Source organism: Octodon degus, unplaced genomic scaffold (assembly GCF_000260255.1).
Source record: "Octodon degus isolate 3935 unplaced genomic scaffold, OctDeg1.0 scaffold00015, whole genome shotgun sequence".
Lineage (NCBI taxonomy): Eukaryota > Metazoa > Chordata > Mammalia > Rodentia > Octodontidae > Octodon > Octodon degus.
The window spans coordinates 6,185,817-6,210,011 of NW_004524591.1; the positions used below are offsets into that span (position 1 = coordinate 6,185,817).

Below are 24,195 nucleotides of genomic sequence, written 5' to 3' on the forward strand. Positions count from 1 at the left end.
GTTAATTTTTTTTTTTCCTGGAATGCACAATCAGTAGAGCAGAGTTGTTTGCTATTTTATAGCTGAGTGATTTCCGAGGGATTTGGTAAATTATGTTACCTTTCTCTGGTGCCAGCTTATTTCTAAGAAGCCCCAGAAAATACAAATTCTCCACAGCTTTTGGCTTCTTGAGCATTTCTCAGCTTCCTAAAAGACATGGCTTCCTGTGATTGGCCTTGCTCTATATTTTTATTTCTGAATTATTTTTATTACTGAATAATCTATAAGTAAATTGCATGTATTTCAACCCATTATTTTGAATGTGTATTTCTCCAGAATGTTTCTTTTCTTACGGAGTACACGGGCAAAATAAAATGCAAGGAATTTCATGTAGATGCCATAGTTGTTGTGTCTTTCTGATTCTTTTATATGGAGCAGTTTTGTAATCTTTGTTTTTTAGAGACACTCACAGTTTTGAAACTTGCAGGCCGTTTGTTTAGGATGATGTTCCTAGGTAGGCATTTGTTTCTCCATGATTAGATTCAGGTCATGCATTTCTATCTGGAAAACCATATGAGCAAAATCATGTGCTGTTCACTGTACATTCTTTGAAAATATATGAGTTTCCTTTTCCCCTGCTGAAGGTGTATGTTGTCTTATTTCTTTAATATGTAGTAGTTATTCTTTTTACCTTGGTAATTTATGTCAGGATACTTGAGGCTACATATGTATCTTCCATTTAGTGTTAATATTCTTTTGGGAAAACACTTTCCCTTTTCCCCAGTTACTCCCTTTGCCATTGTGTACTGATCAGTTGCTTACTTTGAAATGAACATAAAGTGAGATACATATGGTCCTTTGAGTTCTTATTTTATTGAATCAATTATTAGGTATTGCTTTCGTTTAAGTAATTTGGTGAACAAGTTGTCCCAGACTAGGGTAGTCAACTTGTCCTCAAGATACTGCTGTGTTGTTTTAAACTTTCGATTTTTGACACAAGATATCCTAGAATCAGAGTAAATGTTCCCTGCTCCAACCTTGGAACCATCTTTTACTGAAGGACTTTTGATAGGGAATAGTATCTAATAGACAATATTATTTACATCATGTCTGAATGTCATTTCTTTTTATGCAGGAATATTGCTTGTAACTCTTGCAACTGGTTTAAACTTCAGGAGAGGGTAAAGCTTTTCACTTAAATATATGTAATTTTCAAGTTACACAAGTGATCTGCATATTTATATTGTAGAAAATCCTAAAAAGTGTAGGTAAGAGGAATACAGTGTCCCCTGGAGCTAACCTTTCATTATGTGCTACTGGATTTATGTAGCCAAGATCATGTCGTGCATACAAAATTTGTCATTCTACTAAATATGCTTAGCATATATTGTTCTCTCTGAGTAAAAAAAAAAATAAGACAGTTTCATTTTTTAATGATATATTGCATTTTTAAGTTTCTGGTTTTGTTCTTCACTTTTTTTCCTATTCCTTATTGCAGCATCCTAAAGTAGGAAGAGCTTGTGCACTGGTGCTCAATTGGTGTTTTTATGCATCTCTCTTTAAATTTCTTACTTTGCCTCTACTCAGCCATTCCTGTGAATATCTAAAATTATCAAGGTAGAAATCCGTCTGTCAGTGTCAGACTGGGAAATGTTGGCTTTATGCACTGTGAGATGCATACTGATCTTGCGGTGTGTGTAGTTCAGACTGTCTTGAGCTCACTGTTATCCCAGCCTGGCCTCCACTCCCAGCTCTCCTGCCTCAGCTTCCCAAGTGCTGGGATTCCAGGCATGCATCACCATGCCTGTGTTATGTAGACTTTTTATTTAACTTAAAGAATATTTTTTTCTAGTTGTATTTTTGCTGTTAGATAAAACTCTGTAGTCAGCGATGTTTGTTTTGTCTGAATTTGACATCAGTGTTTGGCAAATACAAACAAGCCATTCGGTGAGCTATCTGCTTGGCCCTTGTTTTGGAATGTCCAGTGCTGCGTGTGATACTTTCAGCTCTTAGCAGGGCCCACCCCTGTTCTGCCCCACACTGTTTCATGTTGTGTAAGGCTTGCGGCTTTAACATGGCTGAGAATTTGGACCAAACAGTGTTTGCTATGGAGGGTTTTGCTATCCCTCCTGCCATGACAAGAAAAACTGCTCTTGTGTACAGAAAAACTGGCACTCCTCACCCCCCTGGGATAGCAGTATCAGTAAGGATCACCGTACAGGGATTCCTGTACGGTGATCCTTACAGAGTGGGCACCCAAAGGTGCTCGACGCGTTCTGAAGTGTGTGTAAGCCACCACTGGATGTGTGGAAGTCACTGGCCATTTCTGTGTGTTATGCTACCATTTCCTCCAAATTTTCAGGATGCACAATTTTTAGTATGATAAGTATGTGATGGTTATCATAATTATTTTATCTTGTAGCCAGAGATTCTCAGAATCTTACCTAGATCAGAGCTTTGGGGACATTCTGCTCTGAAAACAACCTGAAACATACTTGAGGGGTGAGTTGTCTAAAAGTCAGGGTGTGCTCATCTATCATTAATGTTCTTCACTGAAAGAGATGTTCATAAGGTTTTGGAGGAAATTTGTTAAATGTCATACTTTTTGACAAAAATATTTTGTTGTTTTGTATTAAATAGGATAAGAATAAAGGGGCAAGCATGTAACAGCAACTATTTTTGTATTACAGAAAAGAACATTGGCTTTACTTACAAACTTATAGTTAGACTATTTGCTATTATAAATTTTTTAAAAATTTTAAGTACTAAAACTAACATTTTTAGATCATTTAATTAGGGTTTGTAGAGGCTGGGTGAGTTATAAAAAGGCTCTTACTTATAAAACCAACATAAGGTTGTTAAATAAGTTACTGTTATTCTGGGCCACAGATTGCACAGTGGTTTTACAGGCATATATGTAGTTGATTGCTTTAGAGCATTAATAATTTCAATGTTCAGAGGCAATTTAATTTTTGTTTCTTTGGCGAGAATTTTGTGACAGTGTTATCACCCTCAAGCTTTCCTAGGCTCGACATGTTCTTTAAAGGATTTCATGATGCTGTTCTTCTAGTTTTAGCTTATATAGAAAGAATCATTTGTTTTTGTTTTTTTTTCTTTCATAGTGCCTTATCTCTTAGAATACAAATTAGAAGGTAATTCTTGAATATTGCTACTCAACACAGAGAACTTCAAGAGAAGAGCTTAGTTTTATGGAGTTCTGTTTTGCTGTTGTTTCATCTTTATGAAATGCTTTTTCCTCTGGAAGTGGTGATGTTGTTGCTCTGTATTTTTTAGATTCTGAAATCCTTTTCCTCTAAAGTCTTAAAGAATATTGACTAAATCCACAGGTTTCTTTTCAGGGTGCTGACTTTTGCTTTTCCTTGACCACTGAGGCCATGTGGTTTTGAAATTTGGGCAAAATAATCCTTGTTCTCCTTTATTTATAGTATATTAATTAGAGATTCCTACTGTTTGAATGTTTTCACAGTTCTTCCAAATTACGTATTCGTAACTGTAAGCGTAGCTTTAGAACTGCGTTACCCGACAGAGTAGCTGTTAGTCACATTGACTAAATTTAAAACTTAATAGAAATGAAATAAAGTTGAATATTACCTCTTAATCATACTGGCCATGATTCAAAGGGACAGCAGCCAAATGTGTCCACTGTCACACTGGACAATGTATTTATGATATGATAGTAGAGATTATGATTGTAATGTAGATTGAGTCCATCACCACACATGGTTAGAATATCTTCTTTCTGACCTTTTATTGTGACCCTTGCTTTAAAGTATGCATGTTAAAAGGTTGACGTTGTATGATAGCAGCATGTCATGTTATCAGATGATAATGGCATGATTATATGCATAGCATATATTAGTGGCATGGCCTATCTTTACAGGTTAGATTTTTCCTAGTGTAAAAAAGATCAATCAGAAATACAGTATAAGCAGGCCATGGTCACACATGCCTGTGGTCCTGAGCGCTCTGAGAGGCTGAGGTAGACAGATCACAAGTTCAGGCTCAGCTTGGGCAACTTAGTGACTGAAAAACAGAAAAGGAAAAGAAAAAGGGCTGGATATGTAGCTCAGTGTGAAGTGCATTCACTGTCCACCAGACAGGTACGTGAAAGACCAAACCTTTAGAGCAACTAGTTAAGAGCAGTTATTTCTTTGTTGGGACAACTGAGAGACTAGGTCCTTCTCTGATAAATCAGCTCCTTTCCACAACAGAATTAAGGAGACAAGAATACCAGGCAAGGCGAAGGGTCAGCATTCAGGTGCCCGTCCCTTCCGGTGGGCTAGGCAGGTGGCAGCATGAGCGCCACAAGGCCGTCCTTGCTGCTGCCCTTGGTCACACCTGAGCCCCTAGTCCGAGAGGTTACGGGTGGAACCTGCTCGACGTTGCCATGGTTCTGTTCACAGTCAGGCAGATGACAAACATCTGACAAGTTAGACCCAAAACCATTTTCTTCAGCCTTTTCCATTTAGATTTAAATAGACATTGTTTTAAAAGTGTTTAGTTTATTAATAATTAGTTTCCAAATTTTTGATGGATTAAATTTAAGTGTTTTTCTGATGCCCCTGTATCTTCTGAGATAGCTAAAATTTAGTCTTTTGTGTGACATGTGAGATGCTAAAATCCATAGTGTTTGCTTTTTTATTTATGCATTTTAATAAATTCAACCCATAAAGCTGTTGTGTTCACTGGGACAGACGATTTTTATTGTCTGTTTGGCTCATGGGTTTATTTTTGTTTGTTTGTTTAATGCAAGTCAGATCATGATGCGTACATTGTGTATTAGATGAATTTGATCTTTGAGGATGTTGTTAAACTCCTTTTAAACTGTCATATTTTTCCTCGATGTGAACTTGTAACGCAGAGCAATAAACATAAGCTTTTCCTGCTGGCCTAGTAGAACAATCTTTGTGACTCTTTCTTTGTCGTTTTCTAAGGATTGAACCAGCCCCATCTTTTATGTGTCCTAGCTTCTCTTAGGCCAGGGCTGTGGTACGTGCTCAGTGAGGACCTTATAAAGGCTGACCCTCACCGGGGCAGATTATAGTCCAGCTGGGAGAGCTAAATTTAGAGGGAAGCCGTGCCTCTGCCCCAAATAGTAACAGCTAAGAGGTGACACTCAGTGAGCACAGTCTCTGCAGTCAGCCTTGCACTACATGGGTGAGTGTTGTGGTTTTGTTTTACGTGTCGCGGGTGTGTGTGTTAAGGTCTTTGCATGGATGCTTATGTTTGCTCCTAGTATGTTGTCCTGCACATGTTCAGGGTGTGGACAATAAACTCCTAAAACAGAGCTGTGAGGCAAAACTTCTGTACTTCAAAATGCCAAGGGTTAGAAACACGGTACTTCTGTCACAGTGCTTAATAATTCCCCATCATCAGAAAAAGTAGAAGAGGGTACAAAGATAAAGTTTGATATGGAATTCCCTGAGTTCGTGTTCCAGACCAACAGTATGTTTTAGAGAACACTCACACTTTTATTTTTATTTTTAACTACAAAATAAAACATCAGTAGAGAGTAACGGCTTGCATGTTCTGCTAAAGATATTTAAAGCTATTTGGATTCCTCCTCCTCCTCCTCCTCCTCCTCTTCCTCCTCCTCCTCCTCCTTCTCTTCCTTCTCCTCCTTCTCCTTGTCCCCTTCCTCCTCCTCTTTTTCTTAGAGTGAAACCTTAAACTTTTAATGGGTTTTTGTTGTTGTTCTGTTTTGTCTTATTTTTTCCTTAAAATAAGGAGACATTGGAATATTACTTGCCCAGGTGGGAGGTGTGGAGACATTACAGGAAACACACAATCAGATGTCATCACTTTTACACCAATTAAGTGTTTGCCCATTCAGAGTGACTCCGATAAAATCCCCAATAGGGAACATTCTGAACGAGTTTGTAGTGAATATAAATAATGCATTAGAAGCACTATTTCCAACATCCATCAATGAAATGAGGTTTCACTGATTGAATTTGTGACATTTGTAATTATTGTAGAATACAACTGTTGCCTCCTGTGCAAACAGCAGAGGGGTCGCTTTCTGTACCTCACTACCCAGGGCACTGCTATTGTTTCAACTGTCACGTTGTATTAGGAGTATTTGGAACTTCTCTCTTCCACTGCTTTTCTTCCGGGATTGATTCTAGCTTCCTTACCGATTACTCTCAAAGCAGTGTTTGAGTTCATTTTACTTTACAGACTTGAGAAGAATTCCTTCCTTTATGTTAAATTATGTTTCATGTTTGCTATGTTTTTGTAATTAGTTTCTCTGTTTTAATTTTTGAGTCAAGGTCTTGCTATGTGCTGTAAATCAGACTGGCTTATTCTCAGTGGTTAAGACATGTTAGGGAGCAAATTTTACCTATTTTTATCCTTAAATTTTCCCTACGTATGTTACTGTTACTGCGTTTTAAGCAAGTAAAGAGTTATGCTTTACTCTTTTCTAGTTAGTAGCTTCCTTTCCACTAACACTATACCTTGAATACCCATCCATGTCAGTAGAGCAGCTTATTTGACAAGTATCTAATAAGTGCCTGTACCTTGCCCAGTTTTTAGGTATGAAAGACACAATATTTCATAGAGCCTACAAGGTCCCTTCTTTCTCTGAGGTAAAAGCTGTCTTGAGAGAAAGGAACCACAGAGAAATAGTGCAAAGAGTCCTTTTAAAAAAAGAAAAGAAAAAGCTAGATAAGGACAAACAGTGACAAGGAGTCGCTTGCATTGGAGTGACCGAGTTTATCTGCAGAGGAGGCAGTTAAATGAATGCAGAGATTAAGCCATGTGAACAGCCAAGGTTTTCAACCTTCCTGAAGGAGAAAAGGTAGATGGCCTCAGAAAGCAGGCCTCGCCCAGTCTGTCAGAAGCAAAGTGGAGAGGGCAGCGTGGCTCACACGCAGCGAGTGATGGAAGGGGGGGGTCACGCGCGTGTGAAACCAGAAGCAGAGCCAGGGCAAGAGCTGCGGCGCGGTTGATCTCGTTCACCCGCTCACGAGGCGCCGGGGGCTCCAGGCCCTAGCTAAGTGTAGCTTGTGTACCAGACTCGTCTTTCTGGGCACGTGCTTAGCTTGCCATTTTGTTCATGAGTCCCGCGGGGCTGCAGTTAAATCCTTTACACGTACACAGACACATACTTGCATCCTCACATGGGTGTAAATGCAGGATAAATGCCTGGTCCAGGAATTGCTGGGCCACAGGTTATACCCATGTGCATATTCATAGATTTTCACCAACTGCTCCCCAAAAGACATTACATAGCGTCCAGCGTCTGCCGCAGTTAACATCTGCCGTGGTTTTCCCTATGTCCTGTGCCAGCACTTTAATGTCTTTGCTAGTCTAGTAGTTAAAAGGTATTTTTATTTATGTTTGAAGTTGAATATACACTAATAGCTATATATTTATATGAAGTATTTTAAAACGCTAATCTTTTCTTTTTCAGAAATTTTATGAATAAGCATCAGAAGCCAGTGCTAACAGGCCAGCGGTTCAAAACTCGGAAAAGGGGTAGGTTGTGTTTTCTGTGTGTGTTTGTATGTATGTATAAGGTTAACAATTAAGGCAGAAGGATAAGAACCATGGCGATCCCTGCTTCCATTTACCCTCACAAGTGCTATTCCTTAAGAGACTCAAATGTAGAATCTCAAATAACCAGTTTCTTGGGTCTTTGCCGGACAAGTCATTCTGCTTGTGTGAGATATATGTCTCTTTACAAAATTAAAACAGTTGGGCTGGGGAGATAGCTCTGTGGTCTAAGCACCTGCCTTATAAGTTCAAGGACCCGAGTTTGATCCCAGGTACCATATGCCATGCCAGCCTTGGAATACCAGTTACACCATGCTGGCCAACGAAACCAGGCATGGTGACACACGCCTGTAATTCTAGCGCTGGGGAGGCTGAGACAGGAGGATCACTACAAGTCTGGACTGTGTAGCTGTATCAAATCATTTTTTTTTTTGATAAACTATCATTTTTACTTCAGCATTTGTATTTAGGTTTTGTTTTCATTGTGTTTCTTTGTCAATGGTAAAGATTCTTATACTGTGAGGTAATAAGTTAGGGAGAGAGAGATGGAAGAGTTTTGTTTTGTTTTTAACTTTCTCAGAATTTAGGAAGTCAAATCTTTTGCCCTAATGTTCTTAAAATTCATAGTATTTTCATGTGTCTTTTTGTGGGCATAATAGCAGTAGACAGCTACTCTTTGATGACAAAAATCTCTCTGTGTGAGTGACTTTTTAATATATTTGCCATCCTCTTTGAATAAACAATATTTTGAATATGATTTTCAGTCAGTTTTATACAGATAGTCAGTGTTGCACACTTTGGATATTCTCTTGTGTCTAAAAACAGACTGAAACTCCATAAAGAAATTCTTTCAAAGAAGAAACATGAGATGAATTGTTAACTGACTTAGAGAACAGCTGAAAAATATTTAAGAATTATCTTGTGAGAGAAAGGCAAGTGGCCTTTGAATAGAGCTGCTGTCTGTAGAAATTCTGTAGAAAGTTGTCTCGGCAGTAGCCCACTCCGTATGCCCTTGGCATGACCAGGGCTGAGGCAGCCCCGGCAGCTGGGTAGTCATGCAGGGCTGTGTCCACCTAAGTAGGAGTCTGGTCAGCTGGAAAGACCGGAAGTCCCAGTGCACCGGTCATTTGGCTCGGAAGAGCTTGGAGGAGTCCCTGGGCAGAAGGAAGCCTGAACTTGATTACCTAAGCTGGAGGGACAAGGTAGCACTAGCACCTCCGTATTCTTAGTCCTTGTCTCACGCATACAGATTGTGTGTTTCCCCAGTGGAATCTGGCATCTAATGCCAGCACAAGGCACTGACTAGTGTGTCGCACACTATGAGAAGCTTCTTTAAAGAAAAAACTCACATAGATGATTTTGAAAGGCAATACCAGGGGAGCGCTACGAGGGGACAATTGTGGGCCCAGGAATGTGATGCTGGCTAATCTGTGCCTGACTGGGAGGTGCACAGAGGTTTGGCACTGCCCGCCTGCCTGCCGAGGCAGTGTGCTAATCTCACACCTGGATCGCCAGCTCAGGCAGTCTGGTGAGCACGGCGGATGCACTGAGCTCAGCAGCCACTGTGGCGCAGGCTGGGGTTGCGCAAGTGCAGATGAGATTCCACAAGTAACCGGCCCTTCCCAGCAGCTGGCAGCGTGGAACCGGAAAGGACTTGTAATCCTGCGGAGCAGTTTGCGCTGATTCATGTGCGTGTCATGACTGTGTCATGAACGTACCCAGGGAAAGTTACTGGGAAAGACAGCTTGTTTGTCAGTCGATCTGGATTTATATGTCTCGGGTCAGATGGTGGTTGAGCAGCATTTGAGCCATTTTGTGCCATGCTGCTGAATGGAAAAAATGAATTGTTTCAACCTCAGGTTGCCTGCTGATGACTTGCCGTGCTTTGGCTTTGCTTTAGCAGTGCGGCAGCACCTTCAGGTACATGGTCAGCAGTTTGGGGAGGTAAGGGAAGGGAAAGTACTGAGGGTGTCTCAGGCCTTTGCTCAGCTGGAACAACCCTGCCACACTACATCCTCGGAGCGCCTTTAGGGGGAGGCCAGGCCTCACCTGATTTTGGAAGCTGGTCACAAGACTTACTAAGCAGTCTGTGGTCTTTTCACTTCCTATATTCTCATCATATAGAAAAGAAAATAGCTTTCTCTCAGGAGGAGAAATTACTCTGGTGGCCAGATCCTGCATGAAGGTAAAGTCTTTGCTTGCCTATTGGTTCTTCTTAGCTGAGATAGTTACCCGCTTCTTCAGCTCACAGAATTAGCTCTTCAGCGTTCTTGTCTGCTTCCTCCACATGAAGCTCTATGATGTATATTTTTTCTGCTATCAACATGTGCCTGTTTAGGGAAAATGGATAAAATTAAAGTAGAAGATGATAAAAATAAACAACTTGTAGGCATTGGAAGTGACAGTATTCAGGTTTCTCCCTGAGACTTAAGCTTTGTGCTGTTCATTTTAAATCACTATTCGGCTTACCGAACTAGGGATGTGGTTCAGTGCCAGAGCTCTTGCCTCGCATGCATGGGGCTCTGGGTTCAGTTCCCAGCACTGCACGACGAAACACTACAAAAGAGCTTTACCGTAAGTGGTGTTAGTAACTGAATAAACCTTTAAACCTTAAGATATATAAAAGTAGTATGTATAATTAGAATATACATGATGCTTCTTACTATAGCTTAGTACCCTTCAGGAAGAGATAAAGGATATGTTGTTTATCAATTTATTAACAGATTGGGCAGATGCTCTATCTATGCGTTGCCATAGTTCAAACAGCAAGCAATATAATTAGATAGCATACAGGCATATTTGAATGTCAAGAATAGGCCTGTTTCTCTACAAAGGCCATTATGACACTCCAGTATCATACTCTGATTCACTAATGGTACAAATCGCAGGCCCTAATTATATACTTTCTACCTCAAGGGAGGCTTGCCAAAGGAGGCAGTGGCACTTTTTATTATTTTATTTTATTTATTTTTTTGCAGTACCAGAGATTGAACTCAGGATGCTGCGCTTGCCAGGCAAGCACTTATTCTGCTGAATTATCTCCCCGGCCCCTAGTGGCCCATTTTTGTTAGGAGTTTGTAAGAATTTCTACTAATCCGTTCTCAAATGAAATACAAATACATGATACACTGTTGCTCCAGACAGAAAGGATTCTTTGGGTAAAATGACCTGTGATTCGCCAGTGTTCTTGCCATTTTCTTGTGTAAGAGTTTTCTTTTCCTCTCAGTGGATACTGTCTTCTCAGGTGGAGGATATTTTTCAGCCAGAGAAAGAATATTAGTTCTGTGATGCTGTCATAATTTCTAAGATAGTCAAGCCTGGTAATACACAAATGATCTTTTTCAGAGGTTATTTCTGATCTGAGTTCCTCTATACCTTTCTGCAGTTGTTTCTTTACTGCAGATGCTATTAATTCAGACATTTCAGCTGTGTGATTCCCAGTTGCTTCTGTGCTAGTGTCCTCTGCACTTGGTCTGGGTGGGCTTGAGGCCTGAGATTGCATTTCTCTCCTTCTCTTTCTTATTTTGTGTAGCACTGTACTCTGACCTTTGGTGTAGAGCTTTGGTGCAGTCATAACCTTAGCAGCTTCAGGTGCAGATCTACGAAGTCTGAGTTCATCCAGTTGTACCTGGCTTGGGTCTGGCTGCGGTGCTCAGCTCCTTCCTGCTGCAGTCCTTGGAAGTGAACCTGCTGTGCCCCTCTGGCACGATGATCTGCTCCTGGATTATCTGTGTGGTTCTGGCCCCTCGCCTCTCTGTAGGGATTTCAGCTGCAGTTTCACCCCAGGCCTGTACGCCAGGCCTGGGCTGGGTCTGGAGGGGTTCAGGGGGCACAGGGGAGCACGGAAGCTCTCCCACACACCAGCCGGGCCTGAGCTTGGGCTGGGTCTGGAGGGGTCCCCACAAATGATCTTTTTGACATAATGCTTTATTGCTCAGTTCCTTGGCCAGGATATGTTTTCTTTAACTTTTCGTCTTCCTTGGCAGTTCTCTTGGAAAATCATGAGAGATGAAGACCTTTATAGAGACACAAGGTTTGGGCTTTTTGGGTTTTTTTGTTTTGTTTTGTTTTTTGTTTTTGCGGAACTGGGGATTGAACTCAGGCCCCTTGCGCTTGCCAGGGAAGCACTTATTCCACTGAGCCATCTCCCTGGCCCCACAAGGTATTTTAATTTGTCTCTTATATTCAAAATGAAGTCTTTGGTGGAGATTCTCAGTGTGGTCTGTGGTTGTTTTTTGTTTTTTGTTTTTTTCTTATTTACCCTACTTACATTCCCAATACCTCGATTTCTAATTTTCAAATCATTAAAATCTGATCTCCCTGCAGTGACATCCAACCTTGTAGTGTGTTAGTGAGGACGGCCTCAGTTGACTTTGAAAGTTGATGGTAAGGCCTAATAAACAGCCTGTGGTCTTTCACTTCCTATGTTCTCATAGAAAAGGGGAAAAATTCTCCTGAGAGAAACAATTACCCTTTGGCCAGATCTTGAGTAATGATCAAGTTATCTCTGCTCTTGCTGGGTTCCTCTAGCATGGCGAAGCAGTCGCCCTTTCCTCCAGCCCCACAGGCTATATTCTGGAGCTCTTATCTGCTTTCCCCTCCCCCTTGCCACAACAAGACCCTAATTATGTTTGTTCCACTGTCAACAATTGCATGTCCGTGGCTGCATAATGTTTTCCTTATGGCATCAAAAAGACCTTCTATCTTTTGTGTATGACAAATATTGTTCCAGTTAATTTATGTGTGTCTCGATGGCGTCTCACACCCTGTGACTCCAACTGGTACTGGGAATGCCATTCTGCTCTGGGTCTGAGGCTGATGTAAGCGGTGTTAACCACTTTTGTAACCCATCCCTTCTGTTAGAAAACTCCAAGCAGCCAGTCTGTACAAACCAGACAGTTTGGTTTTTAAATGTAGTTTTAATTTTATCAAAATTATGCAAGCACATGGTTTAAATAGTCAAACAGCTCTGTAAGACATGTTATAACAACAGCAGGTCTACTCCCCAGAGGAACTCTTTCAACTCTTCTAACTGCTGCCTTTCACATTTATATTCGTGCTGCCAAACAGCATTCTTATATGGTTATCCCTTGGCTTTTCTGGGGCAGTTTAAATACTTGCTTCCTAGGGTAGAAGTGGAAACATCAGCCTTTTCCCGCCCACACCCTCTTGTATGCCTTGTGCCCTGCCACTCTGTTCATCATTGCCTACTAAGTGCAGCTAGACCAGTGTTCAGACTTATGTTACGACTTTCTACATGCTAGTCACAGCTGAACTGGTACTTGATTATGTTTTTTTTCCTGAAATTATTTCATTATCTTTTATTAAATAATTTTAATAATTTACCTTCTTTTGGTTTAGTTTTCTGTACCTTGAGGCTAGTGAGCCTTTCCCTTTGTTGTACAAATCTCTTAATACAAAGAACTTTAGGGATTCTAGCAGTGATAGTTTATTGTAGGAATTCTTTATTCCTATCACATTATATATGATATATTGAAGAATTCAGTCCTGGTCAGGTTACTAAGCCAGCTGTAGAGCTGTCAAGATGGAATGTTGGAAATGCCCTTTCACCCTTTCCCACAGGAGTGCTGATGCCCTAGCTTGTCTATGCTTCCCCTTTCTTCTAGGACCTTTTGACCTACTCCTTAGTTACTCTCCTTTTTCAGGCTTTGAATGTTTCAGTACATGTGAACTTTGCTCTTGCTCTTGATTAATGAATGGTTTGGCCAAACAGTAGGATTCTGGATTAGAAAAATTGTTTTCTTCAGAGCTTTGATGAAATTTCTTCTGCTTTCTGATATTTCATGAACTGCCGAGCAGTTGGTGTCATTTTGTTTCTTGACATTTTGTGTGGCTTATTTTTGTTGTTGCTTTTTTACTTTGCTTTGTTTAATTTATCCCAGGAAATTCAGGTAGCTTTGTGACCGGTCTTCTGAAACACATGGTGATGAGGGTGAGCCGGGCAGTGCGTCCACCTCAGTCACTGCTGGTGGCTCTAGCAGCTTCTATTTGGACATGTTTCAGTTCTGTGGAACTTCTTTGAAATGTTTAATGTAATTACAAATTTTGTTGATTTCGCTCTACTTTTTATTTGGATATTTGACTGGTCTGCCCTTTTCTTTTTGTTCTTATTATCTAGTTTCTAACGAAGATTCTCAGCTTTCTCTTTCAGTTGTTGAGTTTTTAACTTTTCTCTATGTTTTATTTCCAAGGACTCACTTTTATTCATGAAATCTTTTATGATGTTTCCCCTCCTTCTTCCTTCTTTTCTCTTCTTTCTCTCGACTTCCGCAGGGGGGCAGCGCTGTATCTCTAGGGGTGAGGACAGATCTCCTCCCCATCCCGACCTCACCACGTGTGCGCCGCGCTGCTTCTCCCCCACGGGCCTAGCTCACTGCAGCCCTTGGCTTATGCCTCTCATGTATGCCTTTGCCATCATTTCATACTTGTTTTATCAGAATTCCCTGAGAATAGAAGGCTATGTAATATTTACATTTGCTTATGTCCTCCGAGGCCCTTTTAAGAGATCCCCAAAATCATTTTTATAATAATCCTGATATTATTTACCTCTTTCATATCCTCTCATGAGTTTTCTGGTCTGTAAAATGTGTACTATTAGACTAGGTTGAATGCAGTGGGTATAAGAATCTATCCATCTCCTGATTAAACCAGACATTAAAAAGATTAATAATTATTCTAAAATTTTCTGGTCGAACACCTAATAAAATAGTGTGGTTATAACCTCCATGAACAAAAAGCCCTTTGGAGTCCTCAGTATTCTTTAAGAATGCCAAGGGGCTAGGAAGGCATAAAGCTTAGAGTGCTCCAAAACTAAATAGGCACAGATAGTTCATAACATGTATTACTAAATACTTAGGTACTCTTATAAGAGAGATAGCCCTTGTTTCCTCCATATCAACCTTTATGTTTACATTTTCCTATATTCTTTGGTGATTTTTCTAGATAATTTTCTTAATCATGTATGAAACAGTAGTTTAAGTTTCTTATTACACTGTTTTTTCTCTGATGGCTGGAGTTAGTAATTCACTTTGGCCTACCCTACAAATGCTATGAATGAATTTCCATTAATTTTATTATTTATGAGTTAGAGAGTCAAATATTTCTGTGGCCTTTCAACAGGAGTACCTTATTGCTTGGGTAAATGTTTAAACAAGTTGTTTCGGAACATGCAAATCTGATAGAAAAATTTGAATTGTGTTTCAATTTTTAAATAATCATTCTGTGAAATAGCAGTGAACAGAGAGCACACATGGCTCTGTCTCTTTGGGGGAATGTGACTTGTACACAGAGGAATAATCTTGATCTTTTAAATTTTAGATGAAAAAGAGAAATTCGAACCCACAGTCTTCAGGGATACACTTGTCCAGGGGCTTAATGAAGCTGGTGATGACCTTGAAGCTGTAGCCAAATTTCTGGACTCCACGGGCTCGAGATTAGATTACCGTCGCTATGCAGACACGCTCTTCGACATCCTGGTGGCTGGCAGCATGCTGGGTCAGTGACGGCATCTTACTCATTGTAATTCTGTTGTCATGTATCCCTATAAGACAGGATCTTTAAAAATGCAAATAGGAATCTACAATGTTTACCTCAGTTACAGTTTGGAATGGTAGTACTGTAGGTTTAACATGATTCCTGGGTGATCAAGGTGTCGAACTGAAAGGTTATAACAGTTTGCAACTTTGCTTTTGAAAGCCATTGTCCCAGCACATACACTCCTAATCCTCAAATGTTTCCGGAGGGCTAATGAGGCTGCCAAAGTGCCAGCTTAGGCAAGCACACAAGGACTGTGGTTTGATCCCCGGCACCACATGCTGTGCCAGCCCCGCCCCCCGGGTGAGGTGGGCTGAGCTGGCCACGGGGGAAAAAAAGGTATGGAGGGGCCCAAAAAATGTTAATTTTGTGGAAGAGCGTGCATGTGTCACATCTAGGCCTTCAGTGTGCTGAGGGAATCCCATCTCATCGCATTTTTTAGATATAAATGATTTTTTTAGAGGTGAAATCACTCTCTGTTTATTTTTTGGTACCACCAAAAATAGTGAGATACTGAATTATGGCAGGCTTTGCCTGTCTTGGGTGTCAGCTGAACAATCCATAGGTGGGGTTAGTTTTATATCCTATAATACAAAGCATACTAAGTGGCAATTTGGAATTACACAGTCAGACATTTAATGTCTTGGATACTTTAAATGACTTCTATTCCCATGTTTTTACTAGAATTGTGTCCTGAAGAAAACTACTTCCTAATTGCTGCCCTGTCAGAATCCTGTACACTCTGTAACATCTTTGGTAGTGGAAATCCGGTTCGCCTCATTTTATTAATGTGCCATGAAAGATCAAAAATTTGAATATGTAGTGTATGTGATACACAATTGTGAATTAGTGGGTCTTAAGTAACACTTTGTCAGCATTTGAAGGTACTGGTACTTAATCCTCTTACAGAAAATTTGCCTCTAAATTTGAAGCTGGAAAGTCACTGAAATCACTGAAAAACAACACATGGCTCTTTTTGGTCTGTGTGTTAAGAATTGTGTACAAAGTGAATCCTGTGTACTGATCCTCAACACGACCAATAAAATCTCAAATATTGAAGACAAAAAAAAGGATTAAAGGCAGAAGATTTGTAGTTGTTACAGGCTGGTGGAAGCAAAGTAACGGCTGAGCATGCCAAGCAGAGGCATTCGTGGAGAGAACTTCAGAAGACATTTAAAGCCATGAAAGAGCTGTTCCAGTTGTTTTGTGGCTAGCCTGACCATACATTTTTCCTGTCTTGGGCTTTTTCAGATCTTAGTTATTAATAATTAGTTCTTGTGATAGCCCTAAATCACCAGCAGGGGTCCATTTTCCTAGGCCTGCAGTTTTCATTGTTTGAGGGACCTTTGCCCAATGTATGGGAGCATGTGATTGTTCCAGGGACTCGGGCGTGGGGCCCAGGGGTGCTTCCTGCTCTACTGCACAAAGCAGTTAACACTGTAAGGTTGCCCTGCCCAAAATGTGTGCCTTTCATTGAGAAACAGGGCTTGCTCTGGACTTTGAGACAAGGGTGTATCATTCCTCCTTTTCGACGTAGAAGCTCTGCTGAGCTCTTGTTTCAAGTATCATTTCCATTTTTAGCTCCCCCCACCCAGACAGCTTTTCCCCTCGTCTGCAGGACTTGGCCCTGAAATGGGCGTCAGTGGAGTGCGAAGGCCAGCACCAGCGGGTCAGGGCAGGAGTGCAGGGCGTTCGCTGCTTTGAGGCTTCCGACATGGAATTCCGACCACTTAGGCATAGCCCGGCCCACACAGTACTGCGTCACATATGGAGCTTTGGCAGCACAGAAGCACTGAAGACACTCCTTCAGCAACACTCACCGTGGGCATGGCCTCTCGGTCTGCTTGCGAAACGTCTTCAGGGCACAGTTCCTGCAGTGAACAGGCTGCACAAAGCCTTGGCCCTTTTTGGCACAACCATGTTTCTTTTTGGCACATGGCCCCATTTAATGCAAAGCCCCTCTGCACTGATTTTCATTACTACTGAATTGATTTTTTGTTGGTGGTGGTATTTACACAGATTGCTCGCTGTACACAGCTCTAGCCATATGCAGTGAGTGTCAGGGCCCACTGACCGCTGAGAGGGCAACACTGTTGACCCCTCTGTGATTCCCAGCTGTTGTGTTCTCTTCCCTCTCATCAATCCTCCTAGACCCCCTCGTACTTCTCTGGATGCCACTTGACTCCTGCCTTTAATCATTACCACTCCCCAATGTGCGGTAAATTATCTGTACATCTTGCTTGAATTATCCCGAGGCTGTATTTACTGCAATCAGCAGATTAATTTCTGCGGTTCAGGTTTCATCCCTCACACTGTAGTTCCACAAAGAGGGTAGAGCAGCGTGTTTAGTGCAACTTATTTAGCATATGCTGCACAACCCAAGGTACCTCCTCGCAATCGATGAAGCCAACAAGGTGTGTTCTTTTAATATGAACACTTTGTTTGATTATCACATGTGATGAAATTTTCTTTACACCTACAAAAACATGTGTCTTCCCTTAATTGTTCTTCAGTCAATAACTATGTTGATCTTGTAGCTTTCCCCTTGGTGTAATAGCTATAAGAAATATTTTATGTACACTTCATAAGGAAAAGTTACCATTTATAAATGGCAATTCTTAATTCCAATATCAGGAAAAATAATTCTAAGTAGAAGTTGTGGCAATATATAACATGTATATAGTAAGTGCTTTTGCTATGTAAAAGAATGCAAAAGAACAGACTATACTTTCAAAATCATGGTTTTCAGTTATATAAAGTTTATCAGGAATAATTAGCGCAGAGTTTTTAGAAGATTATCATCTTAATAAAATTTTGTTCCAGGTGGTGTGTTCATTAAAAGGGGCTAATTGAATCTCATGCATAACTTAATGGAATGAAAATAAACTCCTAGATGAACTGACTTCTCTAAAAACTAATTTATTTCCAAAACTGCTGGAGTCTGAAGCATATAAAGGACGCAATAGCTAGTGAAAGTATAATTCAGTTGAATCATTACTTGCTTCTCTGCACCAGAGGCAGCTAAAGACAGCCCTTTTCATCAGGAGACCTAATATCACAAGTTAAATCAAGGCAATTGTACACTTAAATTTACAAATAAACTGGTGGGGCCGGGGAGATGGCTCAGTGGAATAAGCGCTTCCCTGGCAAGCTCAAGGGCCTGAATTCGATCCCTGGTTCCACGGAAAAAAAAATAAAATAAAATAAACTGGTGATTAGATAACGTGTCTTTTCACCTTTGATCATTGTATCCTCGGTGCCTACACACAGTAGCTAGTATAAGTATATATGCTACAAATACTTGTTAAACATATGAAAGATATTACTCTGATTTGTTCAAAACTTTTACCTAAGTACAGTGAACTAGGTACTGACTTCTAACCAGTCAGTGCTTATAATGGCCACCTTTGCAGCTTGGAGGTGATGTCCTCGAATGTGGAAAATGGAATTGCGGAGAAAAAGGCATCCTTTGTTCTGGTCAGTTTAGTCCATGAGGAAAAAAGATAAGAGAGAATGAAACACTTCAGAGTGCAGCTATTTGTTGACACTGTACTTCCGATTTGATTTGAAACTGTGTCATTGCTATCTGTTTATCAATAAAATTTTGAAAAAAAATAATAATTAATTTATTTAAAAAAACAGTGCAGCTATGGGCGATCAAACACAAGCACAGAGTGCATGCTGTTCACCGATGTGTGGGTCGCTGGGTGGGTGAAGGAGGAGCAGTTATAGTTCGTACCTGCCAGAGCTGCAGCAGTCTGTTAGTAGCAGAGCTCCCCATTCATAGTTAGGGGAAGCAGAAGCTGACAAATTACCAAACCCAAAGCAAAATGTCCTTACATGAGTAACATCAGGCATTGTGCTGAAACTGAATTAATTTTGCTGAATAAAGCTTGCTGTTTGACTCCTGTGGTTAAAGATACACTTTAGAAATGACCAGATCCATAGAGATAGGATTGAGAAGACATAAGGCTGTGAACAACAGTGTTAGATGCTGTGGGTGACGTAAGAAATAGAACAACCAATTTGTATCACATTGACAATATCAGCAAGGAGCGACAGGTATATATTTGCCCAAGGCCTTCTCGGGCATTTGGAGGTAGTTCTCAGCTCTTACTGTCTCTCTTGATGGTGTGCAGGAATTGCCGTGTTCCGCAGCTGCCTTTCTCATTTCGGTATTGTACTAACGATAATGTTCTCTTTTCAGCCCCTGGAGGAACACGCATAGATGACGGTGACAAGACCAAGATGACCAACCACTGTGTGTTTTCAGCAAATGAGGATCATGAAACCATTCGAAACTATGCTCAGGTAGCGCCTGACATTGAGCGGTTGCCAAGGCTTTAGAAGGGGCAAGACAGGGCTGAGGAAAACTAAACTCTATAGCCACATTTGTGATAGGGCTGTTCCTACGCACGTGAAAAGGCAGTGACATTCATAAGACAGTGGGTGACTTTAATTATTGGATCAGTCTTGCATGTCTGTATCTGGTAGTGTGAGCAACAGATTTAATAACAGGTAATATAATACCATTGTTAATATTCCATTCTTGTTCTGAAATTCTGTACCATTTGTACTGTCTTATATTGCTTTTTTTCTGCCCTACCCTTGTTATTTGTTAGTTTTGTTTGTGTTTTTCCTCTTAAAAAAAAAAAAGACAATGGGCTTGAAAAGGCCAAAAAGCTTTTTTCCAAACCAGTCATCCATCAGGGACTTAGGGGACCAGGTGCACAAGGCAGTCGCCAGTGGGAGCATAAGCTGTTTCTGTCTTCAGAGAAAGTGATAGCTTTCAGAACATAGTTGCATATTCCCTACTGCCCAGCAGCGCCTGCCCTAGGACTGTCCCGCAGCAGTGCTTAGCCTGTGTGCAGCGCTGCCTGTAAGGTACAGAGGTGGTGTAGAGTTGGCTGTGGTGCCCAAGCAAGAAAACAGCGACAGAAACCGACAGGAGACGAAGTCAACTGCGGCACTTGGTATTCATAAGGAGGACCCTGTAGCTCACACAAAGGCACGGGGAGATTTGTAGTGCAAATGCCGCGGCTAAGTGATGGAGGACTCTAAGGGCTGTGTCTTACCTTTAATTATTATAGTATGCAAGGTGTATGAAGGAATTTGGAATAGAAGGCCCTTAATTTAAACTTAAGACATTATTTTTAATCACATGCTATCTTAGGAAAGGTTTCTTTTCCCATTTTATATGTAAGAAACATAGCATAAAAACTAAGGCATTTTTCTTTTGAGACAGGGTCTCACTATGTAGTTCAGGCTGGCGTCAAGGTAATGATCCTCCTGTCCAGCTTCCTGAATGCTGAGATTATAGTCATGTGCCACTGCGCCCAGAGAAGTACTTTTACCTGGTACACACAAGTAGACAGAATTGAGTTGGCCAGATTTTAATGTCATCTAAATATTTTTGTTTCTAATACTATGTAATGAATATAAACCCTATAAGAAAAAAATAAACAGAAACAAGTATCCTCACTTCAAAAGCTGATGTTTTTAAATGTTGCGGTCACCTTTTTGTTTATGAAAGGCAGCTCACAGGGCATCACAACTTCTAAATACAAAGTATCTATTTCTAAATTTCTGAATCTGAATACTTAGTAGCCGTTTCCATGTCTGCCAAATAATAGTGCCTTTTACCTTCCCCATAGAATTTTTTCAGGATAAAATTAATACAGATATAAGATATATTATTTGTTATTTGAATTTCACTGGAAGAAAAGACTTAGAAGAAAAAGCTGTTTCCATAAACAAGATGTAGGGAACTTTGTCTCTTCATTATACTTAAATTGAATAGTTTCTTTTTACAAATAATTTTATTTTTCACTTGGATAATGGGTATTGGAAAGAGAAAACAGTTTGATACATTGCTTGAGTTTAAAAATCATAGAATATTTACAGAATGACAGAAAAGTCTGGTGAATGAGGCCACTGAGCAGAGATTACATGAATGGGAAGGATATTTGAGAGGAAATAAGCCGTTATTAGCTCGTTGAAAATGCTTTTATAAAAATGATGACTTTTGTTCTTTTCCATAGACATTTACCTGTGGGTATTAAGATAACCATTCTTAGATAAAGAGATTTTTCCTATTACTAATTACATTAAGAAGCATGTGAATTCTAGTGTTGTTTGGAAGTCAAAATGTGGAGGATTTCAACACAATTTTTTTTCACTGCCCATTAATTCCCTTCCTGTTTCACTGTTCTTTTCTTTTAAAGGGCTAGCATAATTTTTATTTTTTGAGCTCCATCTTAACTACATTAAAAAAAAAAATTCACCAAAATGTGTAAGAGTAATTCATTTGAATGTAAGAGAAAGGAACTGTGTTCAGAAAGCATGTCCCCAGATATTAAAGGTCATCAGTATTTACAAGATGCTAATTTAAATAAGAGCATCCTGCTTTCCTATAGCCTAGAATCTCAGTGACCTCACAGCAAGTCCCTCCGAGGGAGGAGGCCGGCAGTCCCCATGGCTAGTCTGTTACAATGATTTCTCCTCATCCGTGAGAGCCGTGGCTGCCGCCCACGCAGGTTATAGTCTGCCTGAAACCCCGCCCTCTTCGCCAACACGTCTTCAACTCTGTGACAGTGACCCTTCCTTTTAGTGGCTGTCTTCAGTCTCTGTGTCTCACATGTTGCAAAGCCTTACTCATTTTTATTGTCATCATATTTTTATTTGTCTACGCATTCATTTCTTGAATGAATTTGTTTTATCCTCCAGGTGCTCGATTTTATTCTTTCCCTGCGTCATAGCAACACTTTTAAAATGCATATAGCTTTTATAGCTCAATAGGAATATGTTCATACCTATAATTATAGGTCTGTGAGATAGTTAAGGTGAGTTACTTCTGTGGGTTTTTGAATTGTTAAATAATATTATGTGTCTTACATTTAGGTCTTCAATAAACTTATCAGGAGATACAAGTATTTGGAAAAGGCATTTGAAGATGAAATGAAAAAGGTAACAGCTTCAAATTGCTGCCTGTTTAGAGTGCTGGGATGGAGGGACACAGACAGGTACTCCAGGAGTGCTAGGGACAGCAGATAAAGCTTCTTGGATGAATGATTTAGTGTGACAGAATGTTAGCTAAACACTAAAGGAAGAAGTATGCAATTACCCTGGGCTGTTTTCATTCATATTTAATGTGAAACAGTGCTTTGTTAAAGAGGAATAGTTTTACAGAGTGTGATCTTAAATGTCACAGAGCATACAACAAAAACTAGAGATTCCAGATATTCAGGACAGTAGGTATGACGTAAAGCTGTATGCATAAAGGTGTTTATCACAATATTGAGAAATAACTTAAATGTTCATTGGTGAGATACTGGTTATAGCCTATCCGTATATTAGAACGAACATTATGCGCAGAGAATGAGACCTAACTACAAGAACTGAAGAGGAGAAATGCCCATAGTAAATGAAATGAAGGGTGTGGTGGTGCACACCTGTACTCCCAGCACTGGGGAGGCTAAACCAAGAGGATCGCTGCTACTTGGAGGCCAGCCTGACCTACTTTGTGAGTTCCAACCCCGCCAGAATCACAAACTGAGACTCTGACTCAAAAATTAAAAAGTGAAAAACACAAGGTGCATAGCAGCAACTTAGTAGTACTTTGGTCTTGGTCAAGGTCATTTCTTTGTTCCCGTTTTCCTGCCAGTAGGAATGGAGGCTGTTTATATGAGTCCATTTTCCGTTGCCACTAACACAATAGCATGGACTGGGTGAGTTAGGAGGAAAGGAAGTTTATTCTGGTCCAAGGTTGACTGATGCTCTTCCTGCTTGAGGAGTCTGGGCTCCTAGCTCAGGGCACCTCATGGCAGGAGATAGGGGTGCATATGTACACGTGTGGCTCCGGTCTCTTGTCCCTCTTCTTATCCAGCTACCAGGAGTTAGTCATGACTGTTGAATCCTGATCACTGCCCAAGCCCCCCACCGCCACTTACTATCATTGCATTAAGTTCCTACCCCCTTAATACCTCACAGTGGAAATACGTTTCAACACACAAGTCCTTAGAGGACATTGAAGCTATGTTGTAACACCGCCGAGGTGTTCACGCCTAAGAAGTGTGATCAGAAGTGCCCTCTGGTTTACTCTGCAAGTCTTTACTTCTCTGCCAACTTCCCTGAAGTTCTCAACAGGTTTTTACTTAGAAAAAATGTGTGTCCATGTGGATGTATCTGTGCACTTAAAATCTGGAAGAACACAGATTGCTAATGTTGATCCTAAGGCAGCTTGTTAAGAGGGCATTTTTCACTTCTTTATACTACGTTGTATGATCTCATTCAATAACCATAAACTGATTTTTATATGGAAAGATTTTAAATGGAGAAAGCTATCCACTACCCTGCCTCATTCTTAGAAAATAACAGGTACTTTTAAGTAATCAAAATAGGAAAGTGATGTAAAAAGTTCAAATAAACACTGTTACCACTTATGCTTTACTTCTCAGCTCACTTGAACCTTGAAAACACCCCTAGCTATTTTCTTCATGGAATGAATAAGCTATCAAGAAGGATTTCTTCTGCATGGTATTTCTATATTGTAGAACCATCTCTGTTGAAAAACATGGCATTGATTCATTGAACAGTGTCATTATTTGAAGTGATTAGACATGACAAAGTATATTTTTTAAATGAATGAGTATTCTTTTAATGTACTGGTGCTCTGTGGAGCTTTGATCTTTGATACTCTTACTCCCTTGATGCCTGGCTTTTAGGGAATTTTTAATTTGTTGAAAATTGTATAGGTATAGATGAAAGTCAGCTGGACTGTTTTCATTGTACTTCTGCCACTTACTCGTAATGTAAATATTTGGCCAGTCACGTAGCCTTCCTGTAACCTAATTCTTCAGCTGCTGGGGGATGGTAAATTAGTGTTGCCCTGCCTCCCTCACAGAGTTATTGGAGGAATTGTGTCATTCACATGGAAGTACTGAAGTCTATATTGGTACTGGTACTGGTTATTTTTCTTTGGTGGCAAATGATGAAAAAAAAAAAAAAAAAGAATCAGCAGTCCCTATATTGAATAGTAGTGGTCCCAGGAGAACTTGGTACCATGCCTAGTGATAAAATGGAGCAAATACCTAGCACGCATAGTCAGAGCACTAGGATAAAGGTGGCAGGCAGCCCACAACA

The 24,195-nt window shown here is 40.4% G+C and overlaps 1 protein-coding gene across 1 annotated transcript in view; it reads left to right on the top strand.

Moving 5' to 3' along the window:
* The first annotated feature begins 5,135 nt into the window (after positions 1-5,135).
* Positions 5,136-24,195, top strand: part of Bzw2 (basic leucine zipper and W2 domains 2) — a 42,578-nt gene continuing 23,518 nt past the window's right edge. Inside the window, exons 1-5 of the mRNA XM_004626435.3 lie at positions 5,136-5,157; positions 7,418-7,482; positions 14,839-15,015; positions 19,262-19,365; positions 21,955-22,020. Of these exons, the coding sequence (XP_004626492.1) occupies positions 7,425-7,482; positions 14,839-15,015; positions 19,262-19,365; positions 21,955-22,020 (405 nt within the window). The 5' untranslated portion in view covers positions 5,136-5,157; positions 7,418-7,424. The remainder of the gene's footprint in view (positions 5,158-7,417; positions 7,483-14,838; positions 15,016-19,261; positions 19,366-21,954; positions 22,021-24,195) is intronic.